At 50.4% G+C, this 23,293-nt stretch overlaps 1 protein-coding gene and 2 non-coding genes across 3 annotated transcripts; 2 read left to right on the forward strand and 1 right to left on the reverse strand.

Moving 5' to 3' along the window:
• Positions 1-5,288: 5,288 nt before the first annotated feature.
• On the forward strand, positions 5,289-5,361 carry TRNAK-UUU (transfer RNA lysine (anticodon UUU)). Its single transcript has one exon. It is a non-coding gene; the product is annotated as a tRNA-Lys (tRNA).
• Positions 5,362-5,633: 272 nt separating this feature from the next.
• Positions 5,634-5,706, reverse strand: TRNAK-UUU (transfer RNA lysine (anticodon UUU)). The gene has a single exon. It is a non-coding gene; the product is annotated as a tRNA-Lys (tRNA).
• A 518-nt stretch (positions 5,707-6,224) lies between these two features.
• MDM4 (MDM4 regulator of p53) lies at positions 6,225-22,372 on the forward strand. The gene is made up of 11 exons (XM_088526878.1): positions 6,225-6,249; positions 10,715-10,821; positions 12,982-13,056; positions 14,349-14,482; positions 14,599-14,648; positions 17,039-17,100; positions 17,860-17,953; positions 19,173-19,333; positions 19,854-19,991; positions 20,628-20,708; positions 21,555-22,372. The coding sequence occupies exons 2-11, from the start codon at positions 10,747-10,749 to the stop codon at positions 22,107-22,109; spliced, it is 1,425 nt and encodes a 474-aa protein (XP_088383004.1). The 5' UTR covers positions 6,225-6,249; positions 10,715-10,746; the 3' UTR covers positions 22,110-22,372.
• The last annotated feature ends 921 nt before the right edge of the window (positions 22,373-23,293 follow it).

Consider the following 23,293-nt stretch of genomic DNA (forward strand, 5'->3'; position numbering starts at 1 on the left):
TGGAGACAACCGCGTTTTTTCCTCCTTAAAATAATGCCCTAATGGTATAGGAATAATTTGCTGACTTTCAGTTTCCTGGCGGCCGCCGCGGTCCCGTCGGCCTTGGGGGACTCGCTTCGGCGGTCCCGCTCGGAGAAGCGCATCCGGACGCGAATCCCTCATTCCCGGGAAACCCAAGCCCGCGTTACGGATAACGCGATTTTCTTCACGCCTCGGAATCGCCCACAAATGTCAGCGCTGAGAACCGAGGGCCAAAGGAAAAGGGCTCGAAGCGCTGGCGCTTCCGGAAAGCTCAGGCGCTCGGAGCCGCTCCGGAGGCACCGGAGCACCTGCCCACGGCAGCGCGGCCCCTCGCCCGGCTCCGGTGTGGATGCGCCTGGAAAAACCCAATCCCGCACCCTGGGAGCGCTGTCGAGGAGGGCCGGCACCGACCTGCGCTCCGCAGCCAGGCGCGACGCGATTCCCGCAATTCCTGCGATTCCCGCAATTCCCGCGCTTCCCGCGCCGCCGCGCTTCCCACGCTCCCCGTGCCGCCGTCTGTGCCCGGCGCTCCGCCAACCCTGGGGACTCCTCCCAGGAAGATCCGGTCCGATACCAGGCAAAGGGAAAGGGAGGCTCTCACGCCTGGATGCTGGGGGATCCCATGGGATTGATCTTTTAAAAACTGGAGCAGCCAGAGCCGGTGGTTGGAGCTGGAGCAGAAGCCCCCAAAGCCCCACGAGTTTCCCCAGTGTTCCCGGTTTGGGCACAGAGCAGCTCCAAAGGGAGCAAAGGTCCCTGGGGAGCCAGGGATTCCCACAGAGGCGGCTCCCGGCTCCCATTCCCGCCCTCCCTTCCCCCTCCGGGGCAGCTGCTCCGGGAGGAACGTCGGGAGCATCTGGGCAGACATCAAACGCGGAGGGCGAGGAGGCAGCGAGGCCGAGGGAGCCGCCGCGGAGGTTATGCCTATCAAGGGGACACAATTCCCACCCATTTATAACCCTGCGGAGGGAGGAGCAGGCGGGAGAAGGATAAAGCACCAGGCTTCACCTCTGGGGCTGCCGCTCCATCCATCCCGCTGCATTCCCAGCCGCTGGAGCGGGGCGGCTCCTGCCGCATCCCCATGGATGCTCTCCCAGGAGCAGCCCCTCATGCTTGGCTGGGAAGAGGCCCCTGCTCCTAATCCACGTTCCCGCTGCAAAACGGGAGGGAATTGGGAAACCTCCTGTGCAGCGGCGGGACCAGCAAAAAATCTTTGTGCCAGTCTCAAGGCTGCGCTTTGACATGGCCAAAATGCAGGATTTCTCCCCAATTTGAAGCTAGATCTCCCCATAGGAATGGCTGCGAGTGCATCCTGGCCTTGCCAGGCACCCTGGGGGCAGATGCACACCCAGGGATGGGGACATCGGCACCCTGTCCCTCCCTGCCCCTTCCCAGTCCCATCTCCACCAGCAAAGACTCAAGTCTTTCCTTGGAGCCTCCCAGGGCAGATTCCCGGTGACCCGGAGCTCCGCAGCTCCCGCTGGCCTTCCCGGAGCGCCCGGCTCCGCACGCTCCGTGCTGAGCAAACGCCCTGGAAACAACCAGCTCCGACCTGCTTCCTCGGAGCGCGAGGAGGCTCTTCCTCTTTCAGCCAATGTGTTTCCTATTAATAGCGGAGCGGAGTCCGGCGCAGGCCGAGGGCTCCGGAGGAGGCAGGATGTGCAGCCGGCCGGAGCCAAAGGCTCTCGGGTCGCTTCTCGACACGCTTCCACCCTGGGGAGGAAATCCTGCCCCGGGAAGATGGGTCAGGTTTGGGGCGGGAAAGCCCTCGCTCGGCACAGCCGGAGGAGCAGGGAACCGTGCGGAGCGGCCGGCCCTGCTCGGAGCAGCGTCCGTGCAGGATGGGAACAGCAGAGGGGACCCGAGGGCAGGACCGCGGTGCCGGGGCCCTGCTCCGGCCGCGTTGCAGCGAGTTGTGACGGGCCCGGCTGCACCGCAGACCCTCAGCCCGGCCCAGCACCTGCGGGCGGCAGCGAGACGGGCAGACGGGCGAGCGTGGGACCCGGCCGCGAAACCACCCGCGGGCGCTTCCCGCTCGGCTGCTCGCCCGGGCAGCCGGAGGAGACGCGCCCGAGCTCGGAGTTTCCAAATCACTCAGTTCTGCTTCCCCCGCCGCGCTGCACCTGGGCTTTTTCCCCACACGCAGCGTCTCCGGGGACGCGCGTGGTCGGGCTTTGCGCCGGCGCTCGGCTCTCATGCAAATCGCGGCTTCCTCCGCTGCGCGTGCATGATGCCGAGCGGCCGCTCCCGGGGCGCTCCGTGGAGCCGGGGGTTGTTTCACAGTGGGCGTGCAAGGTGTGCAAGGCGTGCAAGGTGTGCAAGGGCAGGGTGTGCAAGGTGTACAAGGTGTGCAAGGTGTGCAAGGCGTGCAAGGGCAGGGTGTGCGAGGTGTACAAGGCGTGCAAGGTGTGCAAGGCGTGCAAGGCGTGCAAGGGCAGGGTGTGCAAGGCGTGCGAGGTGTACAAGGCGTTCAAGGTACTGGCACCAGCCGCCTCCCGGCTTTGCATCCAGGCAACGCTCACGTGCACACGCCAGCACCAGCGCACGCTCCACGGCGCAGGGGCCACGGAGCTGCTTTCCTGGTGCACGGGCACCGGGAAGGGCAGCTCCTTCGGCCTCGCGTCCCTCCTCGTTGGAGACAGGGCCAGCGAGGCGAGGTGGGCAGCGCCGCATCCGCTGCGCTCCCGTACGCGTTTCCCCCTTGCACTGGGAGGAAAAATCGATTCTCCATCGCGCTGATGCTCGCTCAGCCTGGCCCGGATCCCACGGACAATCCTGCTCCTGTGTGGCTTTGTGCGAGCCAATAGCTCCGGTTGGGTTAATAGATCCCCCTTATATAGCAGGAATAACCCCCATTCGCCTGGTACCTATAGCCATACACACACCCCAGCACCAGCATTCAATGCACAAGCACTTCTGCACAGCCAGGACCCAAAACACTCACTCACAGGGGCAGAAAAAGCACCCAGCGCTCTGCCACGAACTGGGCAGCCCGCACAGCCCGTGCCCAGCGCCCGTGGCCCCTCCACAGCGGGCACAGCCTGTCCCAGGAGCGACGGGGACACAGCTGGACACAGGAGGCAAAACCCAGCGCCAACCACCCTCTGCCAGCGGCACTTCGCCGACGGGCAACTCTGATGCAGACGGTCTTATTATTCTGCTGATAAAAATACCACTTTTTTCCGCCTTCTCTTGCTTTACCCGCCCAAGCCGATGGAGCCTCTGGAGCAGCAGCGCGGGGTCCTCGCCCGCCGCGCTCCGAGCGCCCATCCCGGCCTCTCCCGGCTCCATCCCGCTGTGGATCGCCAGGGAAGCCAGAGGCTGCGCTCCGCGCTTGGAGCAGCCGCGTCCCGCCCCCGCCGCGCGCCCCGGCACCTCCATGTGAAAATAATAATAATAAAAGTGAAAAAAAAAAATAAAGCAAAGCAGCCGGAACCGGGAGCAGGGCTCGGGGTGGGTTGCAGCGCCCGCCTCCCGCAGCCCTCCCGGCGCGCAGAGCCCGCGGGCCCGGCCCCGGCGCGGTCCTACCTGCTCGGAGCGCGGCGCGGGGCTGCACCGGGCCCGGTGGCGGTGGCGGCGGCGGTGGCGGCCGCGCCGGTGGCGGCGGTGGCGGCGGACAATGGAGGCGGGCGCGGCGCGGGGCCATCTCCCGGCGGGCCGCCGCATTGCACGGAGCGGGGCCGGGCGGCGAGGCGGGGCCGGGCCCGCGCAGCCCCCGCTCCGTCCCCGGCCCCCTCGGGCTGCTCCCCGGGTGTCCCCGCGTCCCCGGGTGTCCCCGCGCCAGGTTGATCCCCCTGCAAGGGCGGGGAGGGGGGATCCCCTTCCTGCCTTCCCCCCCGGTGCCACCATCCCCGTCCCGCAGGCTCCCGGTTCCCCATCCCGCCCTGCTTCCCGCAGGATCCCTGCCTCTGAGGACTCGGCCTCTTCACACATCCCGCAGGATGCTCCGACACCCCGTGGGGGCCTTCGCAGGTCCCCACCGCAACATGAGTGTCAGGCCACCACCCTGGCTCCCTGCCACCCGTCCTGGGTAGAGAAGGGCCCCGTGGAGAAGCCGCTGCACAAGCGACGGGGCCGAAGCAGCAACAGATGTGCTGGGAGTGACGGCAGCCGCTGCCGTCATTTGTTTTTCCAGGCAGCCGTCCCTGCCAGGCTCCCAGCGATGAGGGCAATATTCACCTCCGCAACCCCAGCGCCGCGGTCGGCAGCGGCCACCCCACTGGCACCTCTCCGAGCTGCGGGATACGCAGCAGGATGCCCGCTTTGCCACACTATTCCCAGGCATTGCCCTGCAGCTGGGACTTTTTGCTGCATGAACCACCCTCCCCAGAGCCTTTACCAGGGCGCTCCCTGCCCTGGCTGCTCTCCAGGTGACTGAGGACACAGTCCAGGCCAGAGGGTGGTTTTGTTTTGTTTGGCTGTGTTGACACAACATTATTGCAACCTCCTTGTTTGGAGGACGGACTTTGCTGCTGCATTTGCCAGCTCTGGGGCACCTGGACATCCCTGGGTGTGATCAGCTATGCAGCTTATCTCTGGCACCACCTGGGCTTGGTCTCTGGCCGTTCCAGGTACGGACACTCCTAGAAACTGGGATTCCAAGTGCCCGGTCACGTTGCCAAACAAACCCAGTGTCTCCAATTAGCATTTGATTCTCCAACACCAAATGCCACAGGGAGCGGGTGCTGCTCGGCATCCCCATCACTGGGGCCAGTGCTGCCTGCACCGGGATGTTATTGCCAAGCGGGAGCTGCCTGGTGCTCCAGGTGGGGCTTTGCACGTCCTTGCGGAAGGCACTTACGGAAAAATGGCTCCGGCGGCGGCGGGCGCCCTGCCTGCCGGCAGCAACCGCCCTCTCATGGAAAACGCTCCCCATTGCACAAAACGTTCCCCGTTGCACGGCAGGAAGGGGCCAGAAATGCGTCCACGGGCTGGTTTCCCCCCAGCAAAGCGACTCGCAACCGATGAAACCTGGCACCTACATTTGGAACAAGATCCAGCACCATCCTGTTGGGTTTCACCAGCTGTGCAATAAACTGCAGCCATCAGTACCACCAAGCACTGGGTTGGGGGCCGTGTTGCCATGGGAAGAGCAAAGAACAGAGGAAAAAGGGGAATTTATGCTGCTTTTCCTGGGGGTGCTTCCTTCATGGAAGGGGTTGGAGCCGCCGCTGTCCCCAAATGTCACCAGGGCCAAAGGATCCCGCGCACTGTGGAGGACGCGCAGGGCAGAGTCACCAGGACGCGCAGGAAAGTGCATCTCCAGAGCCCGGATAGCTCAGTCGGTAGAGCATCAGACTTTTAATCTGAGGGTCCAGGGTTCAAGTCCCTGTTCGGGCGTGTGATTTTTTTTTGTCTTTTCCCTTGTTTTTGGTGTTCTTTTTTTTTCCCCAGTTTACGGTGACTTTTCCCTTCTCCAAAGTCCCCACCCGTGGAAGAGGGTTTCCAGCCGCGGGTCCCATCCGAGCGCTTTGACGACCCACATAGAGAAGCCGAAAAAAAAAAAAAAAAAGAAAAAACGAGGAGGGCGCTGGGGAGCCTGGGAGGGCAAAACGGGACTAATAAACGGGATTTGAAAAAATAAAGGAAAAAAAAGGGAAAAAAAAAGCAAGCGCCCGAACAGGGACTTGAACCCTGGACCCTCAGATTAAAAGTCTGATGCTCTACCGACTGAGCTATCCGGGCTCCGGGCAAGCAGCCCCGCGGCCTCGCACAAAACGGTCCCGCGGCCGCTACAACGCGCTGGGGAGGGGGCTGCGCTGCGCGGGGGGGCGCGGAGACCCCCCCCAACGGGGGAAATGGGGGGTTGTGGGGGGCTCCAGCGTGCACTAAGGGGGGGTGAGAGGGGGTGCAGGGACTTGCGTGGGGCTGGGGGGGCAGCAGGGGTTGGGGGGGAGGATAAATATTGGGGAGGGGGCGCCGTGTGGGCGGGGGGGGGTGCGGCGAGGCGCGGGGCCCCGCGGTCCTCCAGCGCGCGGGGCAGTCGAGGTCGGCGCGCGGGGTTGCGCGAGCGGCGCGTCCCTTCGCGCAGCGCTTCCGGCGCGCTCGGTGGTGCCGGGCCGGGCGCGCCGCCGCCGCCGCCGCCATGTTGCCTGCGAGGGGAAGCGGCGGCGCGGAGCCCCGCTAAGATGGAGGCCGCGAGCCCCCGGGGGGGGTAGGGGCCCGCGGACCACCCCCCCGGCCTCCGCGGGCTGCGGGGCGACGCGGGGCCCATGGAGCAGCGCTAGGGTGAGCGGGACACGGGGACGGGGCACGCGCGGGGGGACCCGGGGTTGGGGGGTAGAACAGAAACACTGCAAAAAAATAGATATTGCGTTGGCCTGCGAGGTATTTCTGCACCTAAATATGGTTCCTGGTGGTTGGAGAGGTGGGGGCTGGAAATGATTTATTTTTTTCTTCTTTTTCCCCATTTTTTCAAGCCATCTCTTCCCCTCCGAGGCCCTTGGCCCGGTAGTGTCACACCGGCCCATCGCGCTAGGGCCCAGAGGCACCTCCAGGCCCCGCAGCCCCAAAATACCCTCCCCACCAGCCCCTATTACCCTCCTTCACCCCCTCTTTTTTTTTTTTTTTGTCCTGGGTGGTTTTTAAGGGTTTTTTTTTGCCCCTGCCTAATGGCCCGTGGCTGCATCAGCCCTCACTCAGCTAATAAAAGCAGCTGTGACAAGTGTTCCTGCATTAACACAGCCTTTCTGCAGCACGTCCTGGCCCAAACCCCTGCAAACTCAAGGCTTGTCCAGAGACAGGTGACACCGGGAGAATTTAACAGCATTTAGATAACACCATGACCTGACTGCGAAGGGGAGCCCTATCCATGACTCTGTAGCCACATGTCATTCTCCCCACATCGTTATTAAGCTTAAATCCTACCACATTTTTCCGTGCGGTTTGGCTATTGCGGGGAGCTGTTCTTAGTGAACACAAGGAGAAACTTTTGGAGAAGTGCTGCAGCGTTGGAGGCATCTCCCTGGGTTAAAATTGGGGAAAAGCGCTCCTAAGGATATCAGGATGCAGCATTGGAGGCATCTCCCTGGGTTAAAATTGGGGAAAAGGGCCCCTAAGGATATCAGGATGCCTGGGGTTTTGGTGGAGATGTTCAGTAATACGCAAAGGAGTTTTTCCAGTGAAACATCACACATTTGCAGCTAGTTCTGTTGAAGGTAACACTGAAAAAAAGGGTATTTCTTGGCAGGGGGGTTTTCGCTGCTGCGAGAATATGGTCAATTCTCTAGTTCAGTTTCATTCAGCTTCTGTTGGGGGATGCATTTCAGTGCATTGCTTAATCTAAAATATATTTCTTCCAGATTAGGGGCTATTTTGTATTTCATGTTTGAAACCATAAAAACAGCAATACTGATTTGACACCGATTTGACACCAAGGAACATATCCCGTTTGGAAGAGTATCCCGAGAACAGCCCCATTTAATGGGTTTAAATAAGAGATTAATGCAAACAGTAGTTTTTCTGGTAGGGTGGAACTGCAGCAGATTGTGGCCATCACCCGTGACAGGGTCCCTGTCAGCAGCGGTTGATTTTGGAAGATTTGCAGAGCACTTTGCCAGTGCTGCACTTTAAATTGAAACAATCAGTTTTGCTTTTCCTCCTGTTTAACTGGTTTTGCAATAAAAGCATTGCATAACATTTGTGTTTGTTAGCTGCTAACGTTTAGCAAAGGTTGGGTTATTTGCGTGCATTATTAGGAGGGCTTTGCACTCCTTATGGCAGATGCATCCTGTCACCAGCGTAACTACTGGTGGAATTGAGCCCTACAAAAATGGATTGTTAAAAACAGAAAATGGGATTTTTTCTGCACAACAATTTCCCCAAAAGATTATTTAAAAATGAGTGTTTCAGGTGAATATTAGGAGTAGCACCACAGCCTGGCCTCTTTGCACTATCATTTGCACTGGGCAGTTACTGAAAGGCTTCAATATAGTAACATGAAGCTGCTTTCTGGATACTTTTCCTAGCAGAGGGTATTTTATGCAAGTTAATGCCAAATCAGTATCAATGTACTGAATTTGAGACCTGCAAGCAGGACAGCAAAGACTGAAGTCAGATTTCTGCAACCTGCTCAATTTGTGTAATTAACCACCCAGGTAATTTTTTCCCTCCACTTCCCAGCCCCAAATCACCTCAAATTTGCACTATCCCATGGAATAAAACTGGGACAAGGTGGCTTTTCCAGGGCCACTTCCCAACAAGTGCAGCTTGGAGGTCTCCTTGACTGACACATCCCAGTTTTTGGGGAACATGTATGGACTTGTTGGGAACACACTGATGTAATGAGGTGAAATTACAGCTCAGAGGGCTGAGGAGGGTGATTAAAGCAGTGATGAGCAAGAGGTGCAAACAGGGCACAGGGGACATGCAGGAATAAGTGTTTCTGTGCTGAACCAGCAGAGATAACAGGGCAGAAGGACCCCCCTTGGCAGGAGCAAACCTCATTAGCTGCAGCTCAATTAAACCTTGCCTTCCCCAAGCATGAAAAGCTGAGATCTTCTGGTGGGGGTTGAGTCTATCTGTCAAACTAAGGAATTTGCACTCACCAAATTGGCAAGCTTCTTGTTCCTGTGCTGCATGTGACCATATGAAGTGTTCAAATGGAAGAAATTGTTATTTCATGACTTTTCTTGTGATTCACCCTTTCCTCCGAGTCATTAATCCAGTCCAGCTCCTTTTTTTTTTGGATGTGCAACTTCAAAGGTGTCAAGTAGAAGAACACCAAGTTCACTGATGCTTTTGGATACAAATTCAGTAGAGAATTTCAGGGGTTATGGCATAAAATAATTCCTGTAAAATAAGTGGCAAGAGCAGAGTTGCAGGGAAGAGCTGATGGAACAAGCACCTTCAGATTTATGGATTGCTCTTCCCGCTTGTGGCTCTCCTGTTCAGAAGGAATCTCACTATAAGCTTCATTTTCTGTCCTGGCAATACTAGGGCATGATCAGTGGCTGTCTCCATAAATCCTGGGTGCATCTGCAGCCTGGATATGCTTGGAAACATCCAGCAACCCCAAATTTCATTTCCAGTTAACATGTAGCTAATATCAAAAGACAGAACTAAAACTTAACTAAAAATACTGAGTTATTTGCACAGAGCAGAGGCAGGACCTTGGCTGCCTGTTTCTCTAGTAAGAGCAGTACTGAAGCAGTTAAGCGATCCTTAATCTTGCTTTTCCAGCTAGCAGAGATTCCCTTGCAGGAATGCAGGGTGGAGGGACAACCCTTTGCTTTCTCCTGCTGTATCTGTTCTTTTCACACCAATTCAGCCTCTCATCAAGAGCTGATGTATTTAGTGCCTCCCTCTCACAACTAGGGAAGTCAGCAGAGGAGGAAGAGCTCTGGCTGCTGCCAGCACCACAAACAGGAGCATTTTTTGAAGAGGAAAAAAAAAGTGACTCATTGCAGTGAGTAGCAGCAGCGCTTGGGAGCTGCTCTTAGCACAAGGACTCCAAATCTTCTTAGAAACCAGGAGCAAAGGGACTGCACGAGGAGCAGAGGAAACACCAAGTCTGGTAATATTCATTACAGCAAAGTGGGACTGGTCAAGGTCTGTAAGCAGGGTGTCCTTAGGACAAAGTACAGGCTCATGGGCACGGTGATACGGAGAGAACCTGAAGTTTAATGCACTGATAGCATGGAAGTTTTCTGCAGCTAAGAGCAACTTGCAAGCTAATTTGATAGCAGCTAGACCTAGGTAATTACTGAACCTGAATATTTGAAGTGCATTAAAGGGGCTTTCCACTGTATTTAGAGGTACGTTTGGTATTTGGGGGTGCTTTGCTTCCAAATTGTGGGCTGGTATAAGAAATGAATGAGAAGCCTCTCGGGGCAGTGGGTGGCTGAGTTACCACAGTCACTGCTAGCCAGAACTAAGCTGATTTTATAACTTTGATTGCTGACTACTACAGATACCTGCCTAAAACTGAAGTGTTTGGTTTTATTCCTCAGGTGGGTGATTTTTTTTTAAAGTGTTAATTTTATGCAGCTAATCTTTTTTCTTTCTACCTTGTGGTTGACTAAATGTGCAGTGAGCATGAGTCATTATAGATCATTCTACATTTGAAGCTCTATCTTTGAGTGGATGCTGCAGCCTCTCAGCTGCAGGACTTCCCCTTTGTCCCTTTCCAGGAAAAGATCCTTTCAACCCACTCACACAGTTCATAAACTGTTCATTTGTAGCCTGTATTTAGTGATTTGGGATGAGGGCTCCAGCAAGTCTTCACCTTTTCAAAAGTAGGTGGGGGATGTGTTAATCATTGCCATCAACACTGGACTGAGAAGCTCTTGGGCTTGCAGGGGGTTGCCCTTTGATAAAGATTTCCATGAACTTAATTGTGAGTCAGGAGGGGAAACAGCAGCTGAGTCACAAATTTCAGCATTTTAAGAGCTTGCCACAGTGGGGACTGGCAGGTCCCCAAGGGCTTCAGCCTGCAGTGCTGTTCCCAGAGATAAGCAGAGGGACAAGGTCCCCAGCAGCCCAGGCCCTGTCACCCTGTCCCCTCATGCAGACACTGAGCAGCAGATGCAGCCCAAACACCAGCACATCAGCAGAGCACAACTGTGGTGGTTTTCTTCAGCAGTTTATTTTTAAATGCTGATTTCCTTCTAAGAAGTGGAAGTGGTTAAACTCAAGACCTTTTTATTTTTTTCCCCTCTCCAACTTAGCTGCTAATAAGCCTTCTTGTTTCTAGGTTTGTGCTGCAAACAGCTAATCACTGCCAAAATGACATCTTCAAGCCCTGCCCAGTATCCAGCAGCTGAGAACACCTGCAGACTCACACTTGGACAAGTCAGCCAGGTAACCCTTCCCCATTTATCATCCTTGCTCTGCTCTCTAACCTCTTAATAAAGCTCAGACTTTGGCTGTTGAATCCAAATTCTCTCAAGTAGGAGGTGTTTCCCTTGGTGGAACATGGCTTTTATTCTGAACAGCTGTGACCTGAACTTTCCTTGTCAATGGTTAATGAACATTTTCGTGGAAGGAAAGAAGGAGAAAAATAGTTCAAGCAAGCTGAAGAATGCATTTTAATACATGTTTCCACACTAGCCCCATGTTTGGGTATTACATACAGCATTCCTCTTAATACAGGGCTGTGCAACAGTTACACTGGGGCATTTTAAGCTTCTGTTTTGAAGTTGTAGCTCCTACCTGTGCCCTTTCTAGTACCAGCTTGAGCACTGGACACATAGTACCACTGTTATTGACTGTTCCTGGTAAGCTGGAGCTGAGAGCCAAGGCCATCCTGACAGACAAGCAGTTTAGTGCATGGAAACAGGCTCTGGTGCAACATGTCAACAACCAGCCACACAGGAGACACTGGCAGTGCAAACAACAGCTAGAGAAGTCCAGAAACCAGGCAGGTTTATTCAAGACCAACAGCCCATCTTCCAAAGTTGCTTATTTAAAAAATACATAGCAACACCATGGGGAAGGAGAGATAGGGAGGGAGATAGTTTATTCTCATGTGGATAAATGCAAATATATATATTACTGTGTTAAATACCAGCCAGAGACGCACACACTTGGTTGAATTATGCTCACTTTTTTTTTTCCCTAGTGGAATAGCTGTTCTTGAGAAGCAGATTTGTGCCTGGACAGTTCTAGTGGAACCAAAACACCTATCTAGCAGCCATAACAATAAGAAAACCAAACAGATAAATCCAGAGGCAACAAATTGTTCACAGCCCTCAAAGAGGGGAGCAAATACCTTGCCAAGATAACCCTGTGATAGCTGAGCAGCAAACAGCAGTGACACCCAGCCCAAACTGGGTCCCCTTACCTTCTGCAGGAAAAGCAGTGCTGCTGCTGGAGCAGTTTAGGAGCTCTGAGCACCCTCTCTCCTTGGGAAGGAGGGGAATCTTTTAATTGCACTTATAAAGGCCAGAAGGAGGGGTGTTCATTGGGCACAGCTGAACCCACCTAACACCGATGAAGGTGAAGGTCTGTGCAGGTGAAGGCTAACACTGCATGTCCTGAGAGCAGGAAGCTGTCAAAGTCTAGTGGAAACCGTCATCATGTGCAGAGAATTGGGCTTTTTGTCATGTGAATAATTGCAATGTCTTGTGTTAGCTTTTAGCAGACAAAGGAGGAGAGCAGGAGGAGATTCAGCATGAGAGACACACATTAGCACCCAGTATTTGTATGCAGCTGTGTAGGATTTGTGTGCGCTTGTGTAGTACACAGCTTCCTGGGACCTTCAGGAACACAAGGCGTGGGGTGACACCATCCTATGGATGCCTAAAAAGCCCATGGAATAAAGGAGCCGGGGAGGCAACTGTTAACAACTTGCTCCTGTTTTATGTAGCATCAGCTCTTGCATTTGCTGATTCAAATTCAAATTTGCATTCAAATTTGCTTAGGGGGGCGGGTGAAACCTAAGGGTGCTGCATCATTTTCCATGATGCTTCATGTTTCACATAATGCAGATTGGGTTTGGTGACCAAGATCCACAGCAAAAACAGTTTCTGATCCTTGTTAGCTCATCATAACTAGTGTTTCATGCTGTACCTTCCCAAATCCTGTGTGTCCCTTCCCAAATCCTAATAAAAATGTACTCCCCAAGGTCTGTACAGAGCAGATCTGATCTATCCCACTGCACTAACTGAGGAAATTCAGGCCTTCTGTCACTGAAGTTATGATGTGAACTATCACCTCTATATTTGCTTAGTCACTGCCGAGGAATCCACACCAAGGGGCTGAGATTCCAGCCTTCCCTCACACGGTCAAGGACATCAAAGTTAATGGGACAATGGGGGTGATTAAAGCATTTAGACCCGACTGCCCAAGTTCCCTGGTGGTTTTTTTTGTCTTGCAGGTGAGTCAGAGTAACTGGTGATTTCCAGTCCTTCCAACTTCCTTGTTTTCTAAGCATTTTCCATGCAGATGTGTAGGAAAAGAGCCCAGCCTCCCAGAAGCCGCTCAATAGCATTCACAAAACCTCTGCTCTTTGCATTTTAGATGCGCCCCAAACTGCCACTCCTGAAGATCCTGCAGGCTGCGGGGGCCCAGGGCGAGACCTTCACTCTCAAAGAGGTGAGCTTGGATCCTGGGCACCACCACCGAGCTCGTGCAGCTCAAAACCTTGTTTGTGGAGTAGGGATAACCTTCCTGATGGGGCTGTCGTGGTTTGACTGATGGAGAGCCTCTGAGGGAACTGGATAGCAGTGAAAAATACCGAGGAAAAGGATTTTGGAAAATCAGAAACCACTTTAGAGAAAGGCAAAGTAGAATATTCTCACACCGGAGAGAATGCCAGAGATTCTGCTGTCTTGCTGTCTGTTCAGCCCTTGAAAATTGGATTCTTGTTGACATTTCTCCTCTAAGTTTCCTTTGGAATGGCTTGTCAGCTAAACCTCAGTGAATTCATTTATTTTAAGATTAAAATGCAGTATGTGTACAAGATTAAAAAAATGACACTGACTGTGATTTACAGGAGTATTCTGTCTACAAAGAATTAAATGCAGTGGTTTTTCATTATGAATGTGTCAAATATTCCTGCAGAACCCTGTGACTTATTTTAAACACTTATGCATTTAAATATCTTATTTAGCTTCTAAAAATCTTTGCAAAAACAAATTGAGTGGTTTAAATGGGGAGAGCTGAGTGTTAAATGTAGGCTACTCATGTAGATTAACATTTTAAGTCCGTTAAGTCCATTTCTTTGCAATGATTAGAATGCTGTTAGCAACTTTTTGGTTGCATTTACTGTTATTTAAGAGAGGCACTTTGATGGCTAATTGAGGGTGGAATTTTGCTTACATTTTGCTTAACACGTGTTGCTTTTCCTTATCCTTCAGTACAGCATCTTTTCAACCAGTGACACCTTCTCCCTCCTTAGCACACGTTTTCCTTCTCATCTTTGCTCTGAGTTGTTGTGTGGTTCCTCCTCCCTTTCCAAAGAGAGGGCACAAAATCCAACTTGCTGTGATCCCTGCACTAGCCCTGCTTCCAACAACTCTTCCAAAGGCATTTGGAAGAGCAACATTCCCATCTGGTGCTTGCACTGAGCCTCCACTTGCTGCCCATGTTGCTGAGAGAGATTGTCCAGATAAGAATATCCTTATCCTTGTCATTTTCTGGCTTAATGTGGCCTAGAAAAGACACTTACCTATTTTTGACACAGTTTTCCCTCTGTCAAGAGTTAGTAGTTACAAAACTTAAAGCATATGGTGAAACCCTCTTTTGTTTGAGAGATAAAAATGCGTGACAAATGCTGCTTGGCTGACACTTCGAAGGGCAGTGGGAGGAAAGTACCATAAACTAAAGCAAATTTCCAGGGTGTTTGATGATTTGTGTATGGCTAAAGGTATGTTCTGTGTCCCCAGGTTATGCATTACTTAGGTCAGTATATAATGGTGAGGCAGCTCTATGATAAAAGACAGCAACACATGGTCCATTGTGGAGGAGATCAGCTGGGAGAACTGCTGGGCCTGGACAGCTTCTCTGTAAAAGATCCAAGGTAGGAAAAAAATGACCTTTATTGTGTGTTGCTCTATAGAAATTGCAGAATCAGGAGAGCCTTGGTGCTGCTGCTGTTCAGTGTGTGTAAACTCCTCATCTCTGTCTTTCCTGTAGCCCAGTTTATGACATGCTGAAACGGAACCTGACTTCTGCTGCCATGGCAGGTAGGTTTGTCACAGAATGGGCAAGTATATTCAGTACAGTTTTGATGTAACTTGGGGTAAGTAACAATATCCAGAAAAGAGAAATGTGCCTGAAGATGCAACAAACCTCTAATGAAGGCTTGGATGAGAGACTCTCTTGAGGATGTGTCCGTTGTGTGTGTGTCACCATCAGTGGCTGGGATTTGAAATCAGCTTTTTGAGTAATGTGGCTGTCCATGACCAATAGCCAAACCCCAGAGAAGCAGACAGACTCTGCTGGCATGCAGAGAGGGCTAAATACTGTGGATGTGCAAACCAGCTTGTCTTGGTGTCCCTCCAAATCACAATACATTTCTCCATCCTTTTCAGTTTCATACTATGCAGTGACTTTAACCAAACCCTTGAGCCCTCAGAGGTTACTCTGTCAGTTCAAGGGAGAAGTTGTCATACCCATCTTCATCCTGGTCCTTCGGTCTTGCCTCCTACTTCAAGGATCTCTAAGCAGAAAATATGGTCTTAATTTTTCAGAAGGACTTAAGTCTATTTTGGCACGAGTACAGAAAAGCTTGTGCCAGTATTGAAACTTGGAGAAGACGGGGTGCTAAACTGCACAATCCTCTGTTCTGAGCCACATTTCTTCATATATTTGTGCCTCCGAGGTCACCTCTTTGTGTTATTTGTATAAAAGAACCTTCCTAAACAGCCTCTTGGCTGCGTGATGTCTGCAGAGTCACGGTGTGAGTGCTCTCTCCCTTGCTGGTGATTCCCTAGCTTCTTACTGTGTATGTGGAGAGCAGAGGATCCCAGGGAAGTGCTCTCTCCTCTGCTGCTCCTTTCCCCTTGGTGTGTGCATGTGGTTGTGTGTGCATGTATGGTCCAGTCATGGTGTAACCACTTTTTAAACCTTCTAAAGGAAATAACAGTTTTTTTTAGTGAGCTAGCTATTGAGTTATACCAGCATGCCTGCATGTGTGCGTGTGTGTGAACGAAACAAGCTTGGCAGAGCAGCCCTTGCACAAGTGCCTAGGAAAGGAGACTCAAACTATTATTTTTTTCTTCATCTCAACACAGGAATAACTAGAAGTGTCACAGGCTTTAAAGAGGCCATCATGTTTAATAGCAGCCACTTGTCTTCACGAGCTAAATCAAGGCTTATCAGCATGTCATTTAGCAGATTGTCCTGACCACATCCTTAAAGTATATTTCTAGAAAGAAAAGCAACTGCATTGCATCTTGATAATACAGACTAAGCTCTTATATACTGCTCTTGTCAGATGGTATCCTTACTTGTCTGGCTTTTACTGTAAATACGAATCATATGAGGTATATTTAGGAATACCTCACTTTAAGGACATTTTGTGCTCAGTTCCTAGTATATATTGCAGGAACACATCTCCAGGAATTGGAGTTTATTATCACACAGCACACTGTATGATTTTTAAAAGGTCAAAAGCCAACTCTGTGCCTTTTCTAATGCTACTGCAGAGCCAACGTGATTGTGGATGAGCTGGTTGGCTTCTGTTTTGCTTCAGGCATTGAGCACCTGTATAGAGTTTGGTGATGGAAGAGAAGAAAGGAGAGCTGAATAATGCATAGATGGCAAAGGATAAAGGGTTCAGCCATGTCGTTTTCTGCTTCTGTTTTCTGGTCATTTTATAGACCAGTTATGCTGCACTTCTCTCCCAATAGAAATACGAAAATGTATTGCTATGTAGAAATACTTATATTCATTTGATCTTCCTAATTAGGTTGGCCTTTTATTTAACCCTTGGGGCCAGCGTAGTTGGATTAATTGTGGATGTGTACACAGTTACACAAGAAAGATCCTGCTGTACATGAAATTTTCCCTTCTTTAATCCAGTTTTTGTTCTTCATACTCATCCCCCTTAAAAACGACATCTTTTCCTGTCTCAGCATATGCTGAAAAAGACAGTGCCCTCGTGTGTTTATAAAGATCCTACTTTTTCTGTTCACCTCCTCCAGTTTGGATCTGATACAGCCTTCATTTGAGCCTCGCCAGCCTCTGCTGTCCCTGTGGGTTCTCTGCCCCTGTGCAGGCTGCTTGTGTAAGTGCCCTCGAGCTTGCAATGGGAGGACAGACCATAGGGAAAAAAGGAAGATTTATTTTACCTTGCAAAGAAGATTCTTGCATACTACGAGGTTTCAGCAAGCTTTATCTCTCCGTAGGCACAGACTCTATTCCCTAGAGCATTCCCTCCCTCCATGCCTACAAAGCCCAAGGGAATGCTGGAGCAGTGCAGGCCTAGGAAAGGGCTGCTTCTCCCAGGAAGAAGAGATGCTGCTAGCAGTCTGCCAAGCTTGGCTCGTGGGTTGCTTGCTGGAGGCCTTCTGTGTTGTGAGAATGGTTATTACCAGGGAAGGTTTTTTCTTTTGTTTTACCTGCCATCTAGATGCTGCACAGAGTCTCGCAAAGGAACAGAGCGTCGATAGGCCAAGCCAAGACCAGCTGAAGGTAAACCCACTGCCTGGTGGTTTCTTTTGTTGTACAGAGTGCCCCTTCTCTGTACCTGTGCATGGTGGACTACGAGAACTTTGGGCTGCTTGGCTACCAGGTCCTCACCTTCCTGAAAAGTTCTTGGAGTCCACAGAGCAGGGACAGAGTGACCCTTCTCTGTTCTCTTCATAACAGAGTTCCAGTCTCTGAGCGCGTTTCTCTGGGGTGTAGCACTTCTAGTCCTCAGTTCCTCCAGCGTGCCCTGTGTTTTCCTGTCTTTCCTCCCGTCTTCTCCCTCCTGTGAATAAGAATTGCCAAATAATTTAGCTTTTGGAAGGTGTAAAACAGGTTGCGTGTTCACTAGGATTGTTTTGAAAAGCTTTCAGGCAGAATCTGAAACCTAGGAAAAATCTTTGCAGGTTCTAACTTGTTTCAGATACACTTTGGGGTTAAGGTAGTGAGATCTGGGATGTGTGTGCTGGCACTGGGGGCCAGGGAGTAAGGAGGATCATGATACTGCTGCAGTAAAGATGGCTACTTTTGGACTTTTGCCAATCTTAAGATTTTTCCTGGGTTGAAAGTTTATTGTGTGTGCTGATAGAAGATGCATTGCAGCTGCCTTAAAGGGTTATAGTGCGTAGCTTTTGTTCAGCAAACGTTATTTCTGTGTGTAACTCCTTGGTATTGTCCTGCTGCTGGTGACTCAGAATGGAAGTGCTACATCCCCTTGTCCCTGTAAGATCTGCTGGACTAACATTTTCGTTTTCCTTCATGCAGTGTAGCACACCAGAAGGTTCAGATGCTGGCACAATGGAAGGTGAAAGCAATGCTGCTTTGTCTACCTCAGAGCACAAATGTGGGAATTACGAAGGTGAGTGCCAGTTATCCCCGCGTGATACAGCGTGTACAAGTTGTTCTGCTCATTCTCAGTGTGAAACACTGAGCTCTGCACCAGGAAACTGCTGGAGGAGGGTGCTGGGAGACTAATAAAAAACCTATTGTGGAAAAAATCTTTACATGTCATCATTTTATGGCAAAGATTTAGAGAATTGCAAATGTCTGTGAAAAGTATTTTGTGATAAATGCATTCTCTAGCTTAGATGTTTGGCCTCATAAATAAACAACACTTTGAATAAAATGACATGTTAAGCCAAAAAGCACATCTGTCACTAGCCAGTGCCACCAGAAATCTAACAGACCTTGCTGAAGGGTATTTAAAATGCTGAAATTACACCTATGTCTATTTATCTTCCCAAAGGACTTTTCGTCTGATTACACAGAACACATATTGAGCTGTCTGCAGTCATTACTTGTAAACCAATCAAGGAACTGAATAACAATGTTGTATATTTTCTATCCAGCGCTAGAATAGTGCAGCTTCTTCATATTTGGGCATTTCCTTTGTTTAGTACCTGGGGATTTCTTGGTAGTTCACTAATACGGATTTCTGATGTTATGGAAGCAGTTTTCCTGTTTTTCCACTTTCTACTCTCCCGTCCTTTTTCGTATCAAGGAAACTAATATGTAAAAGTAGATCTTCTTTGCAAGTGTGGTTATATGCAGATCAAACGAGGGCAGTAGATATTTTCCTGGCTGCAGATACAAACAGCTGGGCCTTGGGATCTCTTGGTACCGCAGGGAGATGGATTGAGGGTTATCTTGAAATTCAGACCTCAGCATTTCGGTTCAGAGATGAAACTTCCTGGGCTAAAGTAAAGAAGAAACTGAGGCGAGGAATCACAAAGGACAGATCCTTACATTACTGCTTCCTGTGTGGAGCCTTTGGAGCTTTTGGAATCCAGGGGCTCCAATCTCTGGAAGTTTGGACCAAATTCAAACCAGTTCCTAAGTTCCTCTAGAAATCTACTCAGCGTTGGCTTGGGTAGAGCCCTGAAAGAAGGAGTCTCATTTGTGTGGGGTAGATGCAGCCACGCACAAGTGCTGCTTCTCCAGCACTGCAGCACTCAGGTGCCAGAGCTGCCAGCTGGAGCATGCAGGATTTCTAACAGTGGATGTGGCCAGATTTTTCTCTGCTAGTCTCTCCAATAATGTAGGTGTGGCATGACTTAGACTCTACTTGGCTCTTACAGACAAAGACTTAATAGAAAACCTCTCTAAAAGCAAGAAGCCTAAGCTGGACCTAGTGTTTGAGGAATGGGATGTAGCTGGTCTTCCATGGTGGTTTTTAGGCAACCTCAGAAGCAATTACAAGTCCAGAAGTAATGGATCTACAGATATTCAGACTAACCAGGTGTGTAGACATTTTAAAGAGGTGCACTGTATTCCCTTCCTCTCCTCTTTTGTATCCCAAGTAAATAATGCTCTTGTCCTTTCTTCCTTCTTCCCACTTCAGGGCTTTCAGCCTCTCCCTAGTGTGTTCCCATCCCAGCCCTTCACATCACGTGGTTATTCCTTTGGTGTTCCTAAATAAACCGTGTGCTCCCTCGAGGCTGTGCGCAGCCCTCGGAGGCCCCCGAGCAGGGCTTGCACTTCAGGGCCTGCCCCTTTTTTGGGTAGTGCAGCGGCTGCTGCACGGTGCAGAGGGCAACCAGCCGCTGTGTGAGCAGCCAGCAAGGGGAAGAGCTGCAGCACAGCTCAGAAAAGGGCATTTTTGTGAGAGCAGAGTTGTCCCTTTCTCCCCAAGGGGGGACTGGACAAGCTGGCCAGGGCTCAGGCTGCTAGTGAGGAGAAGGGGACGTTCCTGTGGCCACGGCTGCAGCGCTGGTGCTGAGGAGCTGGGCTCTAGCTCCTCTCTCCCGTTTCTTCCCTAGCAGGACGTGGACACTGCCATTGTTTCCGATACTACTGATGACTTGTGGTTCCTCAACGAATGTCCGGCGGATCCCAGCTGTGCCCCAGGCAAAGGGGAAGCAGTTGACTTCGAGGAGGTGAAAGAAAGCGACAAAAAGGTATTTCCTCAAACACCCATAGTGTGTGTTCCACTGGTTAACCTAACTCGTGTCATTATGGGTGTGCAAAATCCTTAATTTTTCATCTCTTTCCTGCCACTTTTCTAAATCGGAAGGGCCCAGATCTGTAACCATCAAGCCTTAAAAATGATTCGAATGACTTAAAATTTAGCAGAAATTTTCTCTATACCATTCTCTAGCCAGTAGATAACAAGACTAATCAATGCAAAGACTTGAAAACCTCACTTGGCAGTTCATTAACTGTCAGTATATGATAGGCTGGTCTGAGTCTGCCCAAGGTGGTAGATATCACTGATAGATAGCACTGAGCTCATCATTTCCTGCATGGAAATCAGTAGGGCTGCTCAGGTGCTTTCATGCTTGCTCTGGCTCTTTTGTGCATCAGGGAGAGAGATGATTTGGCCACAGGAAAATATGACCGTAAGCCACCCTGGCAATATTTAACCAGCAAGATTCTGGAGTGACTGAGAGGCCTGAAATGGCTTTTCATTTGCTTCTAGAAATGGGTTAATTCCAAGGCCATTATACTGCCATTTTAGATTTGTTGTAGAGCGCTGGGCTCCTCACAAATACAGATGTCTGCAGCGCTTCTAACAGCACATCCACTCTTTCCAGGTGACTGAGGATTCGTGTTTGCATGACTTTGAGGATTCTCAGTGCTTAAGTGATGACACAGATACAGAAGCTGCTTCTGAGGTAGGCGTCCTTTAAGTCAGCATTCCTTGCTTGGAGAACCCTACAGTCTCAGCTGTAGTTGCAAAAAGGTCCTACAGCCTCTGCTGGTTGTGGTAGGAGAAGCTGATACTTGTGTAGGTTTCAAAGATTAAGAAAAGCAAAAAAAAAAATCCCCCAAAATAGTATCTGCATGAAGGAGTTCAGAGGAGTTTGCCTGACCTGATCCAGTTTGTTTTGGCTCCATTAAATGCTAAAGTGGATTGGCATTAAGCATTGGCAGTCCATCAGTGCTCTGATTTAGCCAGGCAGAGAAGACCAGAGCAGATATTGGGCTGTGCTGATCAGGGAAACTGATGTCACCAAATTTTTTCAGCATAATTTTCTAAACTCTGTGTTCTTGACAAATTAGGTTGTCTCTGACATTGAAGAGCTAAATCATAGCTCTAAACTTGGGCAGCTTTTGCCCTTGCTATGTGGTGTAATCAAATAAGCCAGCGTTAGTTGTGCAGATTCAACAGATGCCAAGTGTCCCCTAAGTCTGGGAAATGCATTCCTGAATGATTCCTGGAGCCTTGAATTCAGAGTGGGATGTTTAAAATTCCATAAACAGCATAGCTTGAGGTTCGATGCATTCTTACAGAGTGCTGCAAGCTGGGAGGAAGGAAGGACAGAGTTAAAGACTTCAGAGATCTGGCTCTGTAGAACACACAGGGGTAGGAAAATATTCCTTAGGCTTTCTGAGGTGCTGGTAACCAAAGCAGCCATCATGCATCTGCCAGCCTTTCCTCAGGAGCAGATGTCCCTTCTCGTGGAGCATCTTTGCTCTCTAACCCGCTGCTGTTTTTGTCTGCCTCCATCATCCTTCAGGACTGCTGGCAATGCACCAAATGCAAGAAATTCAACTCTCCGGTGAAACGGTACTGTTACCGCTGCTGGGCCTTGCGGAAGGACTGGTACTCAGATTGCCCCAAACTGGCTCATTCTCTTTCTCTGTCCAACATTGATGCTATGCAAAACAAAAACCAGGATGAAGGGATAGATGTCCCGGACTGCCGAAGGACTATTTCTGCTCCAGTTGGCCAACCCAAAGACCTGTACAGGGTAAAGAACAAAGCGCACGTAGATCCCTGCAGCTCTATTGAGTCTTTGGATTTGGCACAAGGATGTGAAAGCAAAGAGGCTCTGTTGCAGTTCGCTGAGCATAAAAAGGAAGAAGAAATACAGTCCTTGGAGAGTATAAAAAAATTGCTAAATCCTTGCTTCTTATGCCACCACAGACCACGAGATGGGAATATTGTCCATGGAAGGACTGCTCACCTGGTGGCCTGTTTCAAATGTGCAAAAATGCTGAAGAAAAAGAGGTCGCCTTGCCCGGTGTGTAGGAAAGACATAGAGATGGTGATCAGGATCTTCATGGGGTAGCTGTGCTAGGTCAGGGCTCCTCTGCTGCGATATTTCACACAGATTTCCTTTTCTAACAGTCCCCCAATGCTCAGCTGGTAGATACCAAAGAGAATTAAGATGCAAAACTGGCCAGTGACCCCAAGGAATCCTCTGAATCGAATCAAGCAGCATCTCGTTTTTGATGTCCGTTTAAATTAAAACCTGGAGGGAGCAGGGAGCGATTGACACATTGGGATCAGTGCCGTAGGTTTAAAATTGTCTGATTCTTTTTAATTTCAGAAGTTCTGATGTCGCTGGTTCTCCCTTTTGACAAGCGCTCCTTGCAGAAGGCAAGTGGTGGCAAGAGTTAGAGCTTTGCTTGGTGGAGTGTTGGTCTCCAGTAGGTCAAATCCTGTGCAATGCTTCGAAGGAAGGAAACAGTTGGAAAAGAGGATGGAAAATACTTTGGAAAATACCATGGTGGGAGTGGGTGGGAGGGAAGGGGGGGTTGTAAGTTAAGGAAAATACTGTGGTGGGAGTGGGTGGGAGGGAAGGGGGGGTTGTAAGTTAAGTCAGCCATTTCTCCAAGGATCGGTTCTCATGTTGGCAATGGGAAGTAAAACCCAATAGAGTGATTTTCCTTTTAATGTTGGTTTGTTAGGTGAGGCAAAGGTGCTGTTACTGCCAGGGTTGAGTTAGTGCCTGCAAACTCCCAGTCCGGAGCAGTCTCGGGTTGTGTAGGCAGCGGGGGCTCCGCTTTGCTGCTGGAGCCCTGAATTTGCAGTGGCTGTGTTGGCTTGCAGAGCTTTGCTGAAGCCTCTAAGGCCTTAGCTAGAATGTGGCCTGCCAGGTGAGTTAAACTGCAGCATCTCTGTGTCAGGTTTGTCGTGCTCTAGTAGCTCACAGCTCCTTCCCAGCTCCTACCTGCCTTGTTTCCTTGAGTCCCTTTAAAGAAGCTCTCTTTGGAGTGTGATAGAGATTTATCAGCATGTTGTGAAGCTCGGAAAAATAACCAAATTAAATAACCAAATAACCCGTGAAACACCAGATTGCTGCTGTTCAGTCTGTGTCTGGTGATTAGGCTGTGCTGCTTGCTAGTTTTTGGATTCCTCCACTGACTTTCCTTCGCAGTGATCGCGTGCTTCAGGTCTATTTGTAGCATTTATATTAACCTTAAAGCAGTGCGCTATCTCTCCTTCTTTAAAACGCATTTGAAAAACAGG

This window comes from Tinamus guttatus, unplaced genomic scaffold, assembly GCF_059628265.1.
Source record: "Tinamus guttatus ecotype Peru unplaced genomic scaffold, ASM5962826v1 Tinamus_guttatus_pri_ptg000259l, whole genome shotgun sequence".
NCBI classification, from domain to species: domain Eukaryota; kingdom Metazoa; phylum Chordata; class Aves; order Tinamiformes; family Tinamidae; genus Tinamus; species Tinamus guttatus.

Bases quoted from the DNA above. Each gene is read 5' to 3' on its own strand.
- MDM4 (XM_088526878.1), top strand. From the start codon at position 10,747: ATGACATCTTCAAGCCCTGCCCAGTATCCAGCAGCTGAGAACACCTGC. The intron at 14,649-17,038 runs GTAGGTTTGTCA...CCTGCCATCTAG, and splicing joins GACTTCTGCTGCCATGGCAG to ATGCTGCACAGAGTCTCGCA. The intron at 19,334-19,853 runs GTGTGTAGACAT...TTTCTTCCCTAG, and splicing joins CAGATATTCAGACTAACCAG to CAGGACGTGGACACTGCCAT.